This window comes from Caloenas nicobarica, chromosome 3, assembly GCF_036013445.1.
Source record: "Caloenas nicobarica isolate bCalNic1 chromosome 3, bCalNic1.hap1, whole genome shotgun sequence".
NCBI lineage: Eukaryota > Metazoa > Chordata > Aves > Columbiformes > Columbidae > Caloenas > Caloenas nicobarica.
The window spans coordinates 41798939-41820985 of NC_088247.1; the positions used below are offsets into that span (position 1 = coordinate 41798939).

The 22047-nt window shown below is 37.3% G+C and overlaps 1 protein-coding gene across 1 annotated transcript; it reads left to right on the forward strand.

The window, feature by feature from the left end:
• Nucleotides 1-224: 224 nt before the first annotated feature.
• On the forward strand, nucleotides 225-20436 carry MANEA (mannosidase endo-alpha). Its single transcript, XM_065632462.1, has 5 exons — nucleotides 225-303; nucleotides 6593-7185; nucleotides 10754-10863; nucleotides 14501-14577; nucleotides 15266-20436. Exons 2-5 carry the CDS (start codon nucleotides 6636-6638, stop codon nucleotides 15900-15902), a joined length of 1374 nt encoding a protein of 457 aa, XP_065488534.1. The 5' UTR covers nucleotides 225-303; nucleotides 6593-6635; the 3' UTR covers nucleotides 15903-20436.
• Nucleotides 20437-22047: the final 1611 nt, after the last annotated feature.

Here is a 22047-nt window from a genome sequence, read left to right on the forward strand (position 1 = left end):
GACGAGCTCGGCTTCTCCCAACACGCCTGCAGTTACCGGCGCTGAGGCCTGACGGCCGCGCACCAACAGCGCGGCCACAGCCGCGGTTAACGGGGCACCAGCCGCCCCACCGCCCCGACCCTACCACCGGCCGCCCCGCGCATGCGCGCCTGCTAGCGCAAGCGCATTTCCTCGCCACCGCCGCGGCGGGGCGGCGTGAGGTCGCCCCGGAGGCTGCTGGGGCCTGTGGGGCCGCTGCCGCCGCGCCCGGCTGTCCACCGACCCCGCCCCGCTTCCCGCCGGCAGCGCCCCTGCGTCGGGCGGGTGAGTAACGGCAGCGGCCCGTGGAGCAGCTGTTCTGGCGGCCCTGTCCGGGCCCCAGCTGCCCTGCTAGCGCCGCCGCCGACCCCGGGGGCTGGGGAAGGGGCAGCGGGGAGACGGGCCGGGCCGGCCGCCGCGGCGTAGCCCTGGGGCTCCTCAGAGTCGCACCCTGCTGGAGCGCTACTCGGGGCTGGGAGGGGCCGGGACAGAGGGCAAGGCGCCCGTCCCGCCCGCAGCCGTTGTCGGAAGGGCCGGGGGCGCCCCTCGGGCGGTGCCCTCCCGCCTGCGAAGGCCGCTCGCCGCCTCTCTGGCCCGCGGCAGGTGCTCGGCTCCTGGCAGGGGGCCGGCGCTGGGCTGGAGGCTCCGGCGCTGGGCTCGGCAGTGTTAGGGAGAAGTGTGAAGGCTCGGAATTTGGTGGCTTGCTCAATGAAGGGGGAGCAACGCGGCGAGGTGGCTTCGCTGTTCTTTCTTACTTTAGGCTGTTGTGAAACAGCCTGGCTCTGCAGCTGCCCGTGCTGGTCTGTCACTTGGGAGTTTTCAGTTTCTTCAAGCTGAGAAATCTTAGCAGAAGCTAAGCTTAGAAAACTTAGTTGGAAAGCTTTAATACCAGCCATGAGCTACCAACCAAAGTGACTTTTGGATTATCTTACCCTTCAATCAGGAAAGACAGATTTTCAGAGCTTTCTTCTGTATTGCACTTCTATTTGTTATGTTTAAGGAACACAAAAACTAACGTGGATTTTTTTTTTTTCTTTTTTTTAGTATTTGCTGAGTCTTACTAAAATAAATACATCTGTTTTATCCAAACGTATTTACTTTGCATTGCGTATTTCTCTTTTGGAATCAGTAAAACTGGAAAAAAACCCCAACATATAGGGGTATTGAAACTGAGTTATCATATGACCAAAATGATCTAGAGTAGTTAAAGCCTCCCCTTTTTTTGACTAAAGAAATATCCTTATTTGGAGAAATGTGATGGGGAGAAAAAAACCTCTGTTGTCATCTGTCCATCTGTACTCTTCATTTAGTGGAAAGGACAAACAGAAGGATAGGACAAACAGGATAGCTTAAGGGTATAAAAAGCAGCAGTGAGGGAGCAAAATAAACACCACTGTGTTGAGATTGAATGGGAGAGGTTATCCTTGAGGCAGGCTTGCTATTGAGTTTAAGGAACAGTTTAGAAAATATTTCAGCTTTTTTCACAGATACCTTTTTTTTAATGGAGGTAATTCTTGTTTTAGGAAAAACAGCTGGAGATTTCATACTACTGTGATAAGTTTCATAAAATCTATTCCTACATAAGAAACAAATTAATTTGGAACAGAGGTGGTCATAGAGGGATAAATATACTTAGATTTATTTGGGGGCTTTAAGTCTATATAGCAGCTTACAAAGTGAAAGAAAAATAATTGAATAAGATTTTTTTTTTGATGAATGGGACTGAATGTTATGGAAATACAGATTTTACCCTTTCATGTTTAAAGTTACATATTTTTCTAATGTGCAGTGAAGGATATTGTAGTGTGTGTAGTCATAAAAGGAGAAAACAAAAGACGTCAGTTGAATTTTGTGCCTTTGGTCTAGACCTGAAGGTAAGAATTCATGATTCAGTTCAATGGGGTCAAATCCAGTTGGTGGCCGGTCACAAGTGTTGTTCCCCAGGGCTCAGTATTGGGGCCAGTTCTGTTTAATCTCTTTATCCATGATCTGGATGAGGGAATTGAGTGCACCCTTAGTAAGTTTGGAGATGACACCAAGTTGGGTGGGAGTGTTGATCTGCTGGAGGGTAGGATGGACACACAGAGGGATCTGGACTGGTTGGATAACTGGGCTGAGGCCAATTGTATGAGGTTTAACAAGGCCAAGTGCTGGGTCCTGCACTTGGGTCCCAACAACCCCAGGCAGCGCTACAGGCTCTGGGAAGAGTGGCTGGAAAGCTGTCTGGTGGGAAAGGATCTGGGGGTGTTGATTGACAACCAGCTGAATATGAGCCAGCAGTGTGCTGAGGTGGCCAAGAAGGCCAACAGCATCCTGGCTTGTATCAGAAATAGTGTGGCCAGCAGGACTAGACAAGTAATCATCCCCCTGTACTTGGCGCTGATAAGGCCCCGACTTAAATACTGTGTTCAGTTTTGGGCCCCTCAGTACAGAAAAGACATTGAGGTGCTGGAGAGAGTGTAGAGAAGGGCAACGAAGCTGGTGAAGAGTCTGAAGCACAAGTCTTAGGAGGAGCAAGTGAGGGAACTGGGGCTGTTTAGCCTTGAGAAAAGGAGGCTGAGGGGAGACCTTATCACTGTCTACAACTACCTGAAAGGAGGTTGTAGCATGGAGGGTGTTGGTCTCTTCTCCCAAGTAGCAAGTGATAGGACAAGAGGAAATGGCCTCAAGTTGCACCAGGAGAGGTTTAGATTGGATATTAGGAAAAAATTCTTCATGGGAAGTGTTGTTAGGCATTGGAACAGGCTGCCCAGGGAGGTGATTGAGTCACCATCCCTGGTGGTATTTAAAAGACGTATAGGTGAGGTTCTTAGGGACACGGTTCAGTGCTAGAATCTCTTCCAGTTGAAATGATTCTATGATTTGGAAAAGTGTGTGTGGTAGTGCAGAGTACATTGCCAGAGTTAACTGAAGATCCTGACTTCAAGCCCCTTCCAGTAGAAAATTTGCCAAAGGACTTCCAGGTAAAGTGTGACTGGGTGATTTAAAGAGATCTTAAAAAAAGAAAAAAAAAAAAGTAGTGGACAGAGTGAAGCAAACAATTTTATTTTCACACTATTGACCTCTGAGCTTATTTTTACCACTCAGGAACTGGATTTAGGGATGATAGTAATTCTATAGTCAGGTTATCTGCATTAGCTGTGAGCTGAATTGACAGAAAGCAGAAGTTTTTGCAAAAGGGACATGGAGCAAAATTGGAAAAAAAAAAAAAAAGGCATGTTGAAAGTCACACTGTATTCAAGTCCCTTCTAGTTCGAGAATTGGGGGCATCAAATTAAACTAGCAGGTGAGTTTCTAAACAGACAGTGGTTTTCCACATTGTACAAGTAAATGACCTTTTGTTCAGGAAGTCTCTGATCCCCAAAATAGCTGAAGATGCCTCACTATTCAGGTGAAGGTGAAGCATTGCTCTACATTGGACCTGTTCTTTGCCAGTACGCAGGGACTGGTGATCTGGGGTTGGAATCAAACAGCTGCTGCTAGTTAACAAGTCATCATACGAGTCAGAGTAACTGTGTGTTAGATCTTAATCTGCATAAAGCTGAAGTTATTCAGGGTGACTTTTTCCTGCTGAGAAAGGGAATTGCTGTTAGATCCGAATGCACCCAACATTCCAAGGCAGAATACTTCCTAAGTATGTAGGAATGACCTGTATACCTCAGTATATTGAAATCAGTTTCTAAAATTTGGATGTCTATGACAGAAATACGAAATCACAGTTGTACTATCTCTAATGGCTGTTGAATCAGAATTGCATTCTAAGATTTTTCCAGTGCCAAGGATAGACGTAACTTCAGGTATCTGTTTCACGTGGCATGTTTGCTCAGTCTGTTCCCCCAGTATTACTGTTCTGCTGGGGCACTAGTCTTGATGAGCATAATTTATCTGTCACTGTCTCTACAGAGTAGCTCTGAATAAGATTGACATAATGCAAGCATTGCCAACCTGTAGCTCTTCAATGCAGCTTTTACAGTATAGGCATCTATATTATGTCATCATTGAGACTGATGTTTCCCCAAAACACAAGCCTTTACCATGAGTGTCACTTCTAGAAATTTTGGACTTTGCTGCTGAGCCTCTATATAAGCATATTAGAGGTTCATAATATGCAATGGTAGACCAGGGTCTGTTCTGATGCTAGTCAAATTTTAGGAAGTGTGCTGCTCATTTTTCAAAATAATTTCATTATAACTATTCCATTGAAAAAATACTTCTTGAAATAAGAATGTGGAGCACTAAGATCAATTCCTCACACTTCAGAAAAAGCGTTTTATGTTAGTGAAATCTTGATGAGGAGAAGTTTAGTAGCAGATATGTCAAGCAAAGAATAAAAAGGAATGCTTTCTTCAATATGGAATAGGAAAGCCCAAATGAAAGACCTTATGAACATTCTAATTATAGACAATACAGTCGTGAATTCTTTTTTACAGAAGAGATGAGATAAAATAATAATTACAGAAGTAATTTATCAGTGTGAGTCCTGTATCTTGTTTGATGAGGCTCAATAGCATCTGACTTAAATTAAACGGAATACCTTAATACATTAGTCAGGTGAGTAAGATTGTTTTTATTAAAAAAAAAAAAAAGGAGAAAATACCCAAAACCATCAAACACACAGAAAAACCACGATCCTGACCCTTTAGAAAACTTCACTTTGCCTAATCAGAAAATTGAGTTAAACTCACAGGGAGAGGGATAGCATGATAGACTAGAAAGAAGGCTGAAAAGGTCAGGAAAAATAGTAGAAATAGTTTAAATGTATTTTAAATGTATTTAAAGTTAATTTCTTACTAGAAGAAAAATATTTTGGACTCCAAATAATCTCTTTGACAAAATTCTAATATCTTGGGGTAGACTATAAGCTATAGAAAAAGAACCCTGTAATTTATGTAAAGTGATGTGAAATCTGTTAATGAAAAGTCTTAAATGAAGTTCTATAAGCGTATATGCTGTAAATTTTCCCTGATAGTAGCCGAAGGTATGGTTTCACGATCCAGTTGGGCAAAATGAGCAGCAGCATTTTTGTTCTCTTCCCTTCCCCCATCTATGCTATTACCTCTTTTGTTGGCATTAGTGCTGTGATACTCATTCAGCTGAGTCAGCTCTCTAACAAAGGAAACGTTACAAAGTGCGTACAGGGTTTTTTGTTGTTTATTTTTTAATTGCTGACAGGGTTTTTGCTGTTGAAGTATATGACTAACCTTCCTGTGAAAATCAGATGAATTCCAGAGGAAACTAAAAGTAGACAGCAGGATGAATGGATTAGGGTTGGAAGGAGAACTTTCCTTTTTGGCAGTGTCATACTGTTAATCCAATTCAGGCTGTATTGTTAAAAGGCATATTCTAAAATTCCTTATCTAAAATTATGACAGCAGTAACAAATAGAGTGTTATGGTAACTGAGCTAGATGTTAATGCACTTTAACAGTAGTAAGGAACATTGGTAGGAAACTAAGGTGAGGTATTTTGTAAGTATTTTAAAACAACATGTACATCTCAGTAACTTAAAGTAAGATTCTAAAATTTAGAGGTCAGTGACAGAAATACCCAGTCACAACTATGCTATGTCTAGTGGCTGTTGGATCAGAAATTTATTCTAACATTTTCCAGTTCAGTGTTGTCAGTTTTATGCATGATCTTGTTCAATGTAATTTTGTGGTAACCTAAATTTCGTTAATCGTTTTCTCTTGCTCTCTTGCATTTAATGTTTTACAGGAATTAAAGTTATAAATAATCAGGCATTCTGTTATATTGATTCCCCGCCCTCCCCCCCCACCCGCCCCACTTTCAGGGCTCAAATCTTGCTGTCTAGTATTGGTCTTGGTTTTTAAATTAAGCCTGGAATCCTACATGAAGTGTCACACAGCAGTGACATTGTAATAACAGGCTGCCAGCTGCTAACTCACAGGCTTTCTGGTAGAGGTACATCCCTAATGCTATGCTGGTTTGTTGTTTACATAATTCAGAAAACAAAACAGAATTTTAGGTCTGTGAAGTTGCAAATCATCATTGTTTTGAGTTTAATTTGCCAAAGTATTTAGTCCGTATATTGGTTAGCTAAACACAAAGTGGTTGGTCCAAAGCCATTAAATAGGTTAGTAAATGAAACCTGTACCTCTGAACATAAGCTGTACTTCTGTCATATCCTATTTTGTCCTTTACTCTTGTTCTGCTGCGTTATTCTGCTTTCATGGCTTCCGCTTTTTTCTTCTATTTTCTGTGTAGCTATTTCTATCAGACTTGTCAAAACATGATAGCTCTGAAATCATGTAACCAGAATTTTCATTTTATGGGATTTATTTGGTTTAGGAAAACAATGAAGTTCAAAAGTAAGAGGTTTTATAAAATATGTGAGTCCTTGGTGGTAGAACCTCAGAACCTGACGTAAGTTCTCAAATGCAGAAATGTTTTTTGTTCCTCTCCCCCCACAACAAAGGGCTATTAGTTATGCAGTCAGTGTATGCGTCACATTTCTCTCTGTATTATTTCTATTAGCTAAAAATTTTATGAAGCATTTCATACTGCTGAATTAGGTAATAAGAAATCTGACTTTAAAATATTTGTCTTTTGATCAGTTGCGGCCAAAATCCTTCTGTTTGGATTCTGAACTATGACATCATGGCAAGATTTCGCAGAAGAACATGCATCATTTTGTTGCTTTTTATTTTGTTTATTTGCTCCATAATGATGGCTTTGAAGACTCTGAGACCTGACAGAGCTGGTTTTGGGGATCCATTTGGACTTGGTTTGTTGCCCGAGCTTCAACAACGGACGGTGCTCTTAGACAGTAAACAGAATTCACTGAACAGGGTTCAAGCAGATCCTGTGACGCGTGTCAGTAATTTGCATAGTATCGCAGTCAATACGATGAAAGCATCTGTGCCTCCTGTCAACAAGCTGGAAGAAGAGCTGTCTTCTCCGAATTATAACTTTCACATATTCTACTATAGTTGGTTTGGGAATCCACAGTTTGATGGTAAATATATTCACTGGAACCATCCATTGTTGCCACATTGGGATCCCAAAATTGCAAACAATTATCCAAAGGGAAGACATAATCCCCCTGAGGACATCGGGGCCAACTTTTACCCTGAACTTGGATCTTACAGTTCCAAAGACCCTTCTGTCATAGAAGCCCACATGAAACAAATGCGTTCAGCTTCAACTGGTAATGAATGTTAATGTTTCAGCATGTTGTTCATTTATCCAGCCTTAAATATGTGGATGAACACAACTGACCCATTCTTTTGTTTTTCTATGTAATTCTGGAAGTGTCTGAAGCTAGTAAATATCTTTGTATTTCTGAGTTTTAAGCCCCACATCTTCAAAGCTGTGTCTGATGGATGTAACAGCACAGAAACATTATATTTGTAATCCTGTAGGTGCATATGTTTCATGACTTACTGTTAAGTACTGATACCATATGTAGAAAATACAAAAACCATTGCTAGAATATATTGTCTGTGTATTTCATTTCTGGAGATGTATACTTCAGTTTTAAGAACAGGCTTCAGAAAATCATATTAACATGGCCATGGAGCCATCTGTTCAAATAGCATTTTTTTTCTTTCTTTTGAATTCTTTGTGTATAATAACAATTATGAATTAATATGTCAAAGAGCTTGTAGGATTATAGCTGTTATACAATTTATATTTTATGCAGTGTATTTGTAGGCGTTCTCATTAACTATGGAAATGTCTAATCCAAACCTTCTTGAATTTGGGTACAATAGTTTCAGTGTAGCTAATTATAGTTCATTTCTTTGTCCAAAAGTATATTTTTTTCCGATACAAATCAATGTTCCCTTTTTCTAAATAAGATTAATTATATACATTAGAATATTCAATATATTTCTGCTGTCATTTTTTCTTGTTGGACTTTATGGTCCTTTTTATGTTCACCTTTAAAGTAAGGAGTCATATAGGCTGGTATTAAACCCTGAACAGCTTGTGTAAATGTAGTTGGAGCAAAATGACCAGAGGTCATAGCATTTTTCAGGGTGCTAATCACCTTGAATTAAATCACTTCCATTCACCTAATCATTAAGGTTTGATGTAATTGTTATATTCTCTTTAGTAGTGTTTACTTGCATAATGTTTAATTCCTGGTTATTGTTTTCTCCTGGTTTTTAACCTAATCTGTAATTTGTACAAGGGTTAATACAAACACAGGAAATTTCTCACCCCTTTCAGTAATACGATAACTCTATTAACAGGAGCACCAGCAACAGTGGGACAACTGTTGCAGAGAAATCTCAGGTATTAGTTCCCAGTAAGCACTTTTTTAGTCTTATCTAAAGCAGAATAATGCATGGTAGTGTGATGAAAGCACAGAGGGCTCTCATAGCATTGGAAGAATCTGTGATGTTTCTCTTCTTCTTAATAAAAATGTCTAATAACGCTAAATGGCTAGTGGAAAACATGCCAAATACTAGGAAAAATGCTTTGCAAAATAAGGGGTTTTTTTAGTAGCTTAAGTTAGTTTTCCATTTAAAACTCAGCGATGTGAATGAGTAGTTCATGCTTCTGGTGGCATACTCTTTGTAAAATATTACTGATACTTGTCAAAATTGATTCTTTTTCTGCTGTTATTCTGATTTATGGATTTAAGTACACTTGAATTTGTTCTCTTCCATCTAGATTTGACCAACATAAGTAATCAACTTTCTTTTCCTCGGATCATTACTTCAAATATTGCATCTTCTTTAATAAGAATTATACTTTTTTGCATATCTACAGTGTCTTCTTTTTATCTCTTAGCCAATGTCTAATCCATGACTGCAATTTACATTCTGTCAAATAATAATTTTTCTTCTAGCCTTTTTTGAGGCATTATCAAGGATCTCACAAAAGCAGAAACATGTGCTTCTTTCAGCCATTATTGTGTGGTGATCAAAGGCATATAAGAGATTGGAGCAGCAGGAGTCTCATGCAATGCTTCCTTGTATTCTTATGTTTTACAATTCGTTCCTTATTTATTAATTTCCTAATTTTTAACAGTCTAATACAATAGATTTTATTCCTCTGATTGCATAATGGATTTTATTTTTTTGTACCAGCCTGTTTTCATGGTCATCCAGTTTGAAGTCCTTAATTTGTCTTGAATGACTCTACTCTGGTTTTAAACATGTTTATGCTATTGGTTTTGGCATCAAGTCCATCCTTTTATACTCCTGAAGTGGTAGATAACTTTATTATTTTAACCATGGGAGATAAAGTATTAAGGAGTCTTTCTCAGGGAGAGACCAATGCAAATGTGAATTTAGGTTCCTTGGTGAACAATTCTGTCTCTTGAACTTTTTCCTCTTTCCTAAAGGTACAGAAAGGGGTCTTGACAGATGTTATATTCAAGGTACCTTGAGTGTAACCTGAGTTTATTGCTGCTGTTCTACTTGTTTTTTACGTTTGACTCATTTGAAATTTTGTCCTTTTGTTTGAAATGAAAGATAGGGTGGTAAAATATTGTGTTTTTCTTGTCCTTGAGCGGATTATCTCTTGTGATAGTCCGTTATTTGTGATTCTTGGTATAATGTGGAGAGATTATGCTGAGGGAAGCTGAACTACCTTCTATGTCTAGTGAGCTCAGATTTCTGGTTTTGTTATTACAAGACGATTATGTATTCACTCTAATTGATACTTTCTTTTTCATAATTTTGGACTTGTTCATTTTGAAATTTTTAGTCAGAAATGTTAAAAAGTTACTAAAATAGATGGAACTTAGAGTATATACTACCCTATCTCAGCAATCCGATTTGTGTACTTAAATCTTTACCTAGTTAAAAAGAACCACATTGACTTGTTCTTCCATGTGTTTTAAATAGTATTGTTAGGAAAATATTCCTACCTCACTGTTTCATGTGTTTTTTTCTGTCTTACCTATTTGCAATATTATTTCCAGCTGCACACATAAAAGATCTAACTTATTTATCTGACAGCATTTTAATTCTGGAAGGCAAGAGTTTAGCTTTTTGAAGAGGTATGTGTTCTTTTGCATTCATGGAGAGCATCAGAAAAATTTACAGCACAGGGACATAATATTTGTTGTTATCCTTTTTGACAGGAATAGTAGGATCCTTAAATTGTTGAGAGTTAGTCAAGCATTTTTTTTTAGCTAATAAATTTAAAACCTAATTTCACAGAGTTGGAAGGGTGGACTACAGCACAGTAACTTCATTTAGCAAGACGGAAGGTTGTGAGATTACAGTCACTTCTTCTAGTATGAAGTGGTTGTTTCGTAGTGGAGCCAGAGGTACAATGCAGAAATGTGGTGGGGAATGAAGTTTCATAAAATAAAAGAATCTCTTTGAGCACATGCATAGCCCTCATCTCTTGAGTGTTCTCTAACCCTAAGTATCTTGATGTTCTCTGGCTGTACTGTGGCATAGCTATAATGCCTTAGTTGGAAGCGTTCTCATCCTCTTGGTACAACCTGGAGGTTAGGATGCTGTGCTGAAAAGTGGGAAGGAATGGCTCCAAGTGTTAGGCTTGGAACACAGAGCACAAATCTGTTCCCCTGACAGATGATCTCACCACTGTTTTGTTGTCTTTTAAACAAAGAGAGGAGTTAAAATCCGCTATGAGAATACTGAGATTTTGTAATTGGTTAAAAAGTAATTTGAAATTCTAATTTATATTATGTATGTTTCACATCAAACAATAATAACTCATGACAATGTTATAATGTACATGTTACATGTTAAAAAACATGATTTAAAACTTAAGTTTTTTATTTTCAGGTGTAATAGTGCTTTCATGGTACCCACCAGGTATGGCTGATGAAAATGGAGAACCAACTGATGATTTGGTGCCTGTTATTTTGGATTATGCACACAAGTATAATCTAAAGGTAAAGTATTTTTAAGATGCATGAAATAGGACTACTTAGGAAAGTAAGCCTTGCTAAGAGTTTACGACGTTTGACTCATGGTGTAGAGCAGGGAGGCTTGTCATGTAATGGTGGCTTCAGTTTCTGTCTCTTGTCATGTTGCACTTCTTTTGGGTCATAGAAGCAGGTATAAGTGCCCTTTGAATTACACCGAATTTTGAGAAGACCTAAGCAATATTGCCTTTTGACTAGAAAAATATTATAACCTGCTTTCTCTTTTTTCTGTTTTGGTTCAGATCTAAAGCTTACTGAATCTAGAGTATGGTGTTATGGATTTTTTTTTTTTTTTCCTTTTAGGAAACAGTTTTTAAAATGAGACTGTATGTTGTTTTCAGTTGAGTCATGGGAAGTGTTACATATTTCAAAATATTATGGGATACAATGATCTATAAGGAACTTTGAGAAAGAAGAAAGTCTAACCTTTTTGCATTACTGCATAACTAGTGGGCAATGTATCATAGAGGTCAAGAGCAAGCATCTATGAGTAATAAAGAAGAATTTAGAAGTTCTAGTTTGAGTGGATGTCTTTATTCCAGAAGGTATCAGGAACACTTGCTTTGGACAGTAAGGTCAGAGAGGTGCTGCTCTGACTTTATATTACCCCAGGGCATGAAAGGATAGAAAGGCTAAATTACCAGCTTCCTGAAATAGGTGAAATATCAAATCAGTTAAAGATTAGATGGATTGATCAGTGTAAACTGAAATCGTGGTTTGATTTTGTTTATTTTTAGGGTAAAACTCGTCTTTTTCCTTGGGATAAAGAATACACGCATTGCCTTTTAGACTTGCCGAGTAATAAATTTGAGTTTTAAAATTATCTAAGTAGCTGTATATATTTCATCTCTGCAGAGTGTTGTCTGTACTGCAGACTGAAAATACAGCTTGTTCAACTGCTCTGGTTTTAGTTGGTCATGCCAGCTGCAGGTTCTCAGAGAAATTTCCTGTCAGTAGTAGCAACTGCAGATTCTTTGACAAGCAGGAAGGTTAAATCAGATACAGAAGTAATTTTGCAACTGTTAAAAATGCTGTGTGAATTGCATTATGTGACATAAGTTGCACATATGTAATAGTTAATTATTAAAAAGAAAAATAAGTATTATGCTTACCCAAAATATTCAGATCATCTGATGGAGCTTTCTCTCACTTAAAAGAACTTGGGGTTCATGAGGGGAAAGTCTTGCCTGACCAACTTAATTGCATTCTACAACAAGGTTACCCACCTAGTTGACCAAGGGAAGCCTGTCGACGTCATCTTTTTGGATTTCAGCAAAGCCTTTGATACTGTCTCTCACAGTATCCTCCTGGACAAGATACCCAGCATACAGCTGGATAAACACACAATGCGGTGGGTGAGCAATTGGCTGACGGGCCGGGCTCAAAAGGTTCTAGTAAATGGGGTTATGTTGGTCTTGCAACCAGTCACTGGTGGGGTTCTGCAGGGATCCCTCTTAGGGCCAGCACTCTTCAATGTCTTCATAAATGACTTGAACACAGGAATTGAGGGATTGCTTAGCAAGTTTGCCAATGACACAAAATTGGGGGAGCTGTTGACGCTCTCGAGGGCAGAGAAGCCCTGCAGAGGGATCTGAACAAATTGGAGAACTGGGCAATCACCAACCACATGAAGTTCAACAAGGGCAAGTGATGGATTTTGCACCTGAGACACGGCAACCTTGGCTGTACATACAGAGTGGGGGACGAGATGCTGGAAAGCAGCTCTGCAGAGAGGGATCTGGGGGCTTCTGGTCAATGGCAAGTTGAACATGAGCCAACAGTGTGCCCTGGCAGCCAAGAGAGCCACCCATGTCCTGGGGTGCCTCCAGCACAGCATTGCCAGCCGGGCGAGGGAGGTGATTGTCCCGCTCTGCTCTGCACTGGTGCGGCCTCATCTGGAGCACTGTGTGCAGTTCTGGGCGCCACAGGATAAAAAAGATATTAAGCTACTAGAGAGTGTCCACAAGATGGCTACGAAGTTGGTGAAGGGTTTGGAGGGGAAGCCGTATGAGGAGCTGCTAAAGTCACTTGGTTTGTTCAGTTTGGAGGAGACTGAGGGGAGACCTCATCACGGCTCCAGCTTCCTCACAAGGGGAGGAGGAGGGGCAGGCACTGAACTCTTGTCTTTAGTGACCAATGACAGAACCTGAGGGAATGTCAGGAAGATGTGCCAGGGGAGGTTTAGGTTGGACATTAGGAAAAGGTTCATCCCCCAGAGGGTGGTGGAGCACTGGAACAGGCTCCCCAGGGAGGTGTCACAGCCCCAAGCCTGACAGTGTTCAAGAAGAGACTGGACAACGCCCTCAGACACATGGTGTGAACTGTGGGGTTGTCCTGTGCAGGAACAGGAGTTGGACTCGATGATCCTTGTGGGTCCCTTCCAACTCAGGACATTCTAGGATTCTGTGATTGTATGAAATTGTTAACATTCAAGTCTATCAAAGGAGCCAAGGCAAAATGAAATAAGCTACCAAGGAAAATGCATGTAGTGGTATGGTGATGATTGGAATATGGACAGAACTGTTACTGCTTGGAATAATTACTGGAATACAGATATTATGTATAGATACTACCAGGAAATTACTAGTGTAACGTTTTCAAACATTCTTGCACGAGTAAGTTATTACAGTTAAGTGTTAGGAATGTCAGTAGACCAAAACTAACTTAAAAAATACATTTCTAATATTTCTGCTAAAAGATATTTCTCTTTTATTTGCCTGAGTTTGATAGTCCGAAATGAAATATGAAATTATAGTGTTCTTCAACCTGTCCTGTCAGTCCTAGTGATTTGGTCTAACACTATTTTTCTATAGTTTGTACTTAATAGAGAGAAATATTGGCTCTGCAGTGGAAATTTGCTACTATTGCAGAGTTATTGAAGACTTTATTAAATGCATTCTGTTCTAAAATTGGTTCTGAAAAACTAGTTGGTTTGATTAATATAATCTTCCATTTATTTGTATTTTTGAAAACAATGACATTCCGTACACTGAAATGACTTCACATGTATAGGTTAAATAATTCCATAAGCTTCAAGCTTGAAATTCAGAGGAGTAGCAGAACATTATATTAGATTTAGTTCCAAGAGTTTATTGCCGTTGATAAATTCTATAAAAATTTAAATTAAAGTTTTCATATCCCGTATCTTAAAATCTGTTTTGACACTGAAAACTCTCCTTGGAGAATTATCTATAGCAAATGTAATACACTGCTTAGAAATTCAAATGTTTCATTGGTTAATCCGTTGACACTTGATAGATAATATTTTATTTCAATTTTTACTTTCTGCTGTAGTCTAAGTTCTCTGAAGCACGCTTGTAACTCACTGTAGCCTAGGGAAAACAAAAGCAACTTTTTGTTTTAATGTAAAAAAATAAATATTTACTCTGTTGCCAAACTTCCTTGGATCTGAACCTTCTAATCTTATGAGTACAGGAGTTGCATTAGGGTTGGATTATTCTCAAAATAGACTAACAAAAATGTTTGCTCTGTAAAGATGAACTATATTTAAGGTGACTCATACTTGCTTCATATAATATGCAGTGCCCATGTATTCAACAGTATTTTACATCTGTGTTGCTCTTACTATGTTTTCATCTCTCAGGTCACTTTTCATATTGAACCTTACAAAGACAGAGATGATCGCAGTATGTACCACAATGTCAAATACATCATTGACAAGTGAGTGCTTTCAAAATGGTTTCCTTTGGAGTTTGTTACATACTGGTTTAGGGCACTTCTGTATGTTATCTGAAACTTGGAAGAATATATAAAAATGTGCACTGAGACTGAAGAAAACTATAAGAAACTTTGTTTCTATTTCTGTTGTACAAAATTCATTCTGGTTTTTAAATATAGAAGTATGATTTTTACATAGATACTCAAATGTAAATTGCTTTCAACATTCATTAGTATCACAAGTCATGATACTTCATATTAAAGCCATTAAAGTATTAGCTACGTGATAAATTAAACATACATTTTGATAGTGACAAACCAGCAGCTAGACCTCTAATGATTTTTAATTCAGTTTGACAAATTCTGTACAGCTACTAGTTATTTTGTTTATCATGCTACTTAGACTGTCTTATTTCATACTGAATTAGAGAATTGCTCTTCAGAGAAAACTAATACCTATAGCACAGTGCGACACTACGTTACTAATTTGTAGTAATTTAAAGGTTCTTTACAGATTTGTTGCTTAATACTTCAGCAAACATCAGACTGAAAATGGATATGAATTGCTATGTTTTGAAGTGCATACACTGTCTTTTAAAAGTAGTTGTTACGAAAAGCCTTAAGCTCACATTGTAAAACAGTATTTTCCAAATGGCAAATTTTGTCTTAATGATACTCGTTTGCTTTATAGATATGGAGGCCATCCAGCCTTTTACAGACATAAGACCAGCACAGGCAGATTTCTCCCCATGTTTTATGTTTATGATTCTTATGTAACAATTCCCGAAATATGGGCAAATCTCTTAACTGTTTCTGGATCCCAGACTATTCGAAATACTCCGTATGATGCATTATTCATTGCACTTCTTGTAGAAGAAAGACATAAGCATGACATTCACAGAAGTGGCTTTGATGGAATGTACACGTACTTTGCCACCAATGGCTTCTCCTATGGCTCATCTCATCATAACTGGGCAAGTTTAAAAGCCTTTTGTGATAGTAACAACTTAATGTTTATTCCAAGTGTGGGGCCAGGGTATATTGATACCAGTATCCGGCCGTGGAACAACCACAACACCCGTAATCGTGTCAATGGGAAGTACTACGAGACTGCCTTCAGTGCGGCCCTTTTGGTGCGACCAGAAGTTATTTCTATTACGTCATTTAATGAATGGCATGAGGGCACTCAGATTGAAAAAGCTGTCCCCAAACGGACTGGACAGATGGTTTACCTTGATTATAAGCCACATAAACCAAATGTTTACCTAGAGCTTACTCAGAAGTGGTCTGAGAAATACAGAAAAGAACAAGAACAGTGGCTTATGTGAGCTGTTGGTGCTGCAGTTGTTTCCTAAGGCATTGACTACATTGACAAACTGAAAGTTGGAAAATCTGTTATTAAATGTCTTTATATTTTATCTCTTGAATGTATATGCACTACTACTGAATTTGAATTTTGAACAGTGAAAAGATAAGAATATTGGCATTTCTGTCTTATTGGATATTGTAGTTCAGGAATATTCAGGGAAAATGCTGGGGTTTTGTTTGTTTGTTTTTAAACTTTGTAACTTGCATGCTGAGCTTCCAGAACATCTGCATGACATAATTCTACATGACCAAAATAGAAGAAAAATTTGGCATAGTTGTACTTACTTCCTTTATTCTTGTAGCTGCATTTCTAATCAAAGTAATGCTGTAATCTAAATTTTTATCCTGATAGCTTCTTGCAGGATGTGTGTCTGTAGTGTGTGGAATAATCTACATTTACCATTTTTAATACTTTGCACACAAGTAATTCTTAACATTCGATTAGCTTGTGGTTAAAACACTGAAGAGGTATATGTGATGCAAAACTAGTGGGTTTTGTTAAAAAAAAAATATATATTTGAAAGATTGAGTTCCAAAAAACCACTGAAAGATTTCTAGTTTACTTCCATTTGTTCTGTTTGGTACATGGTGCAGCATAATTTTTTCTATGTTATTTTAAATTTTTTTTAAAAGTGTTTGAAACTGAGAGTGGAAGAGACTTTTTTTGAGGGGGAAACACCCTTAAACATGCAAAAAATATGCTGAAGTTTCCATTGTTATGTTTTTCTGCTAATTGACCGCAGATACAGATCTAGTGTGTTTTTAAAAATGTTTAAGGATTCGACAGCTAATGTCTTACTAGTACTACAATAAATAAATTTTAGGAACTTCTTTTTTGTTGTAGGAACAGTCTAGTTTGGTAGCAAAGACAGCAACTACCCATTAGTTTATTTTGAAATCTGATATTTCTCTTTTCATATAGTTCATCTAGTTGTTCCAGCATTCAGAACAGTAGATACTAAAATCTTATCGTTCACATAAGCTCCCTACCAACATTACCTTTAATCCTGTGTTGTGGCTGGAAATGAGTACTTTCAGACCTAAGAGTCTCATCTTGAATAATGTTGTGATTATTAACTGTTTTTCTTAATGCAGCTTGAAAGTATCAAGTTACATGGATCTGTTTCCTCAGCAATCCTTTTTTTGGCATTTTCATACAACTTCATAGAAAAGTCCTCAACTTTTGAGTAGTAGAAATTGCTGTGTTTATTTGCAGCAAGTGTTTAATCTGTAGCTTTTTTTAGTTGTTTGGTTTGGATTTTTTTAATTTATATACAAGGTGCTGTTCCTGTGGTTTAGTTCATTTGTTGGAACTGTTGTGACCACTAGAATTCCACTGATTGCAGCAGGACCCGTGGAAATTACACTCTTTAATCGGCTCTCACAGTAATCTTCTATGAAGTTTTAAGTGAATGTGAGGACTTCTGGTTAAAAAACCAGAATAGCATGTTTTTTCCAGAAACCTTTGTCATTCCAAATAAATATAAGCCACTTACTACTAACACTTTCTAGAGTCTTTCTGGTATGAAAAAGGTTCATTTATGTATCTTTCACTTATTTATGGTTTAATTCTCTTGTCATTTCTCTGCAGTTGTTAAAGAGATGAGGTGTCATATAATGCCTTCAGCTGCTTGAAAAAAAATACAGAAATTGGGTGACAGATATGTAACCTGGCATGTTGAAGTGCATCTCTAGAGTTACTGGAGTCTTACTAATATTTCCTCATAGTTTTTTGCATTTTCCTACTGCATTTCTGCAAACTCCAAAGTGCTTCTGAAATAAATGTTTACTAATGCTTAATTTGATTTATTTAGGCTCAAATGGATAAACTGAAGTGTAGTATAGGTATGACCACGGTCACAACATGATGTCTGAGACACATGAAGCACTTGCTAGACTTTTACCACTTCTAAGTTAACCACTCAATCCCTTTATTAAGGAAACTGATTTATATATTTTTATTATAAATCCCTTAAATAGCTGTACATAATTTGTTTTTGTAATGTGTTAAATGTTTATGCTTTTACAGCCTGAAGAGCCCATATATTTATTTTAAATGTGAGGGAATGATTGAATTTTTGCATATAAATATTTCATGTGTTATTAAAAAAAACTTCTGAAAGCAAACCTTTTGAAAGGATAAGTATCTTTGTTTTCCATTTGCTTGAACTTTTGTCATCCACCGATCTTTTCTCACTGTAGTTGTCTGAGCACTTTACTAGTCTTGACAACCTTGCACTCAGTTTTCAGCTCATTACTTTCTGCCAGTGGCAGTTTATTTTCTGTGTCTATAAAAGTTGCTCCTTTTGCTGCTGTTTATAGAAACATTTGACATGTGTTGCAGAGTATTGTACAACTGAGGTGATCTATCTTGTTTAAAATATAATTAATGGCAACAGTGTAATGGATCTTCATTACTTGGAAAAGACTTCTGTAATTACTATAAAGGTATCATTTAGTCCTTGCTATAAAGTGGTGTCACACTGGTGTCTGATGGGATTTTTAGAAGAATGTACAGAATTTCTGTTAGAAAAGAATGAAAATTGAGTGCCTAGATATTCATTGCCCCTGAGCACTCACTGAATTTTTATGTGCTTGATGTATTTCAAAATATAAACATGTAACCTGATAAAATATTTCAGAGCTTAAAATTTAATTTGATGATTCTACAGAGAGTTGACGGAATAGCAGCTACTAGAACTACCCCACCTGCCTGCCCAATACTTTCTCTGTACTTAAATGTTAGTGCTACTTCTTGTTATAGGGAATGGAGGATCTTGCTGATGGACTGCTACTGCAGTTGTGATAGTTTTTAGAAATTTGAATAAAAATAGGTCTATTGGAGAGGATTTGTAGGAAAGCAAAGGAATTAGATTGTTACAAGTGCACGGTTACTGGGGTGAGAGAGGAGAAAAGTGAATGTATTTAAAAGGCAATTGCTCCAAGCTTTACAGTTACAGTAAATTAAAAAAAAATACTTCAGTGTGCAACCAAAATTGGGAGGAAGGGAGGAATATTATGAGTTTCAAATCTGAAATGGAGTTTAAGAAATATCTAGATCCTATTTCAAATTGGCTTCACACCCCTATTATTTCATGACTAATTGAAAAAACAAAATGTAATGATTACTCTTAATATTTTTACACTGATTAATTGCATTTGACCTGTCTTTTTGTAATATGTTATAGTACTGTGAGTGATATACTGCATTTATATAGATCAGGCAAGAAACACTATGGGAAGTTTGAATAGAGGTTGTGCCATGCTATGCTTCTGCAAATATAGAAATACCTGAAGTTATTGATCACACACTGCTGACTGAGTATCCCTAGAGGGTAAATGGTTTCTGAGACAAGTAGCAAGTCTTTGTGGAAAGAGAGAACTTAATTTTAAAAGAAAATCTATAGGTTCATTTCTGCTTCTGTCAGTTGTGATCAAGTAAATTGTTTCGGTTTGGTGACCTGTCTCAGAACTGAAGCTTAATACATCATCTCTGAAATAATAATTTCTATTAAATCTTGTGTAGTAGCACATGTTTCTCAGATCTATAACCTTGTACTGAATTTCGAGGGAAAGAACGCGTGCATATGCTGTTACTATTTCAGTGGCAAGTTGTAGATTATTGTGAATGTAGTTTTGTATTGATTTTCATCAAGTTTGTCTAGTGCCTTTCTTTTGAGATGCCAATGATTTGTCTCCTAAGAGGCTGTTGGAGCAGAAGGGTCTTTAGTGAACTCATTTTTATTAGGAAACTTGATATGAATGCACTCTGCATAGTTTGAATTAACACGTTTTACACATGGCTCTCGGGTTTTCTTGAGAACGTTTCACAGGAGTGTTTTCAGCACTGTGTTGCTAGTAGGAGAATGTATCTCTGGGCACATGGACAAGGACATACTGTAGTTAAGGGCACTTTTTTGTGAATCTTGTGTACCTAAAAAGAAAAAAATATTTACAGACAAATTATTTACCAGTTAATGTAAGATGAAAATCTCTCTCCCAGTCTTAAAGTATTTTACAAGTATTGGTCCTCATCTTTCTACCTGCTTAAGATAGTGTCACTATTTCATTTCTTTTTTACTTTTGACCAGCATGTTAAATGTTGCATAAACTTGAGACTTTGTAGTTGTAATAGTCAGTAAAGAGAATCTACAAGATTATTGGCACTGCAGAAAAGCCAGATATTAATTTGATATTGTATAGGTATGATTTTGTTGTGAATGGATAGTGTATCTTTGCTATGTATTGAACATGAATTAAAAAAAATACATTTAATACCCTACTTGGCTGTGGCAGAGATGCATTTGCTTACATGCCTATATAAAAACAAGTGTGTGTGTATGTCTATTTATATATTATATATGTGCATATAATGAAGTCATTATTTTTAAAGTACCATATTGTTGTGTTAAAATTACAGGCTGGATTCTGCTACTTTTAAGTAACAATGTTTTTAATTCCCTATGATGTTTACAAAAAAACCTAGTTGCTTATGTATGACTACTTTCATGAAAAATAAATATACGCCCAAAAAATGGGATTCAAATGGAGTGTGTGGTGGGGTTTTTTTTAAATAATATGAGTTTAGAAAGTGAATTTTTATTTTTCTGTTACAGTATGTATGTAGATTTTAATTAGACTGAAAGCAACAGGCATGCTACAATGTTTTTTGAACAGACAATACTCCTGAAGTTTTTAGGCCTATTTGCATTACATCTTATTAGGCTGCTAAGTGAGGTCACTAGTGCATAGTGTTGTGGGTATCTTTGAGTCTCGAGGTACAATTGTATTTTGAAAAAGTAAAACTGAAGTTTATAGTTCATATAGAAGATTAAGAGGGATGAGCGCACAAATAATGAGCCTTACAGTAGAATGGTTTACAAATGAATACTACAATGGCATCAAAGTAGTATTTGTTGCATTCTGATAGTATATTCTGCTGTTCAGGTATAAAAACTCTGGAAGGTAAAGGTTGCCATTTTACTTAAGTTCCACAGAAATGTGAAATTACCTTCTTGGTATTTGAAAAATATGTCGTCTTATTCCCAGCAAACTAACTACGTTGGTAGCAGTCAAAGCTAATTCACACACACAGTCAGTGCTGTGTATTTCTCTATGTGAATCAAAAGTATTTAAAATGTTGATTAATTTCATCACTTAATATTTCCTTTGTATATCACATTGTGACTCTTCCCTGTAATTAAGGTAGAATATTTTGTTCCATGATGCAAATGATTTCCTGAAAATGTCTTGTCTCAAGAAATGCAATAGGTAACCAACATAAGGTGTACTTGAAATTTAGACTTAGACATGTGTCCGTAATGGACACTTTGTTAGGAAACTGAAGTACTTCTGCATTTCAGTAGATAAAATACCTCCTAGGGTATTTCGTATCACTTCATGAGAGTTTAGTAGAAATAAGAGATAACAATGAAACCTTTTTGGTTTATCTAATCTGGTCGCTTTCTATACACTGTATGGGAATGTATTTTCAATAAATTCTTTCTGTGAAAGACAACAAAGACTACATTCACGTTTGTTTTCTTCAGCTAGGCATAGTAGATACAGGAAACAATACAACAGAAAGCACCTATAGCTTTCATTTTTTAAACTTCATATTAGTCACAATAATAAATATATAATAAAAAATAATAATAAATACTGTGAAAATAATGGATTATCCAGACATTTATTACAATAAAAATTTGAAAAATTAATTCCCTGACCCACTTTACTTGTACATTTGGAATAAAAATATCTTGCATCTATCATCATTTCAGTATTTTACTAGAAGAAAGATACTGTCTGTTAAGCTGAAGTCAAGAAAGAACATACTTATGTCATCATACAGTGTGATGATCTTACTGAAAGTGATGAAAAATCTGTATATTCAATTATTGCTACTATTTAAAGCTGGCTTAGCACATTCAAAAATGGAGAATTTTTAAAGAACTAATTCTGATCTTAGAATAATATGTGCAAATGTATGTGCAGTTTTTTTTCCCCTATTTCTACGTGAAAAATATAGCTGTCCTTGTATGATGGAGGAAATCTAGTGCAGTTTTAAGCAGCTCCCAGATCTGCCTGTTGGTGTTCATTGGCATT

What these genes read in the sequence shown, in the direction of transcription:
- MANEA (XM_065632462.1), top strand. Translation starts at nt 6,636, where the DNA reads ATGGCAAGATTTCGCAGAAGAACATGCATCATTTTGTTGCTTTTTATT. An exon ending in CACACAAGTATAATCTAAAG is followed by an intron (nt 10,864 to 14,500) that starts GTAAAGTATTTT and finishes TTCATCTCTCAG; the next exon opens with GTCACTTTTCATATTGAACC. An exon ending in GTCAAATACATCATTGACAA is followed by an intron (nt 14,578 to 15,265) that starts GTGAGTGCTTTC and finishes TTTGCTTTATAG; the next exon opens with ATATGGAGGCCATCCAGCCT.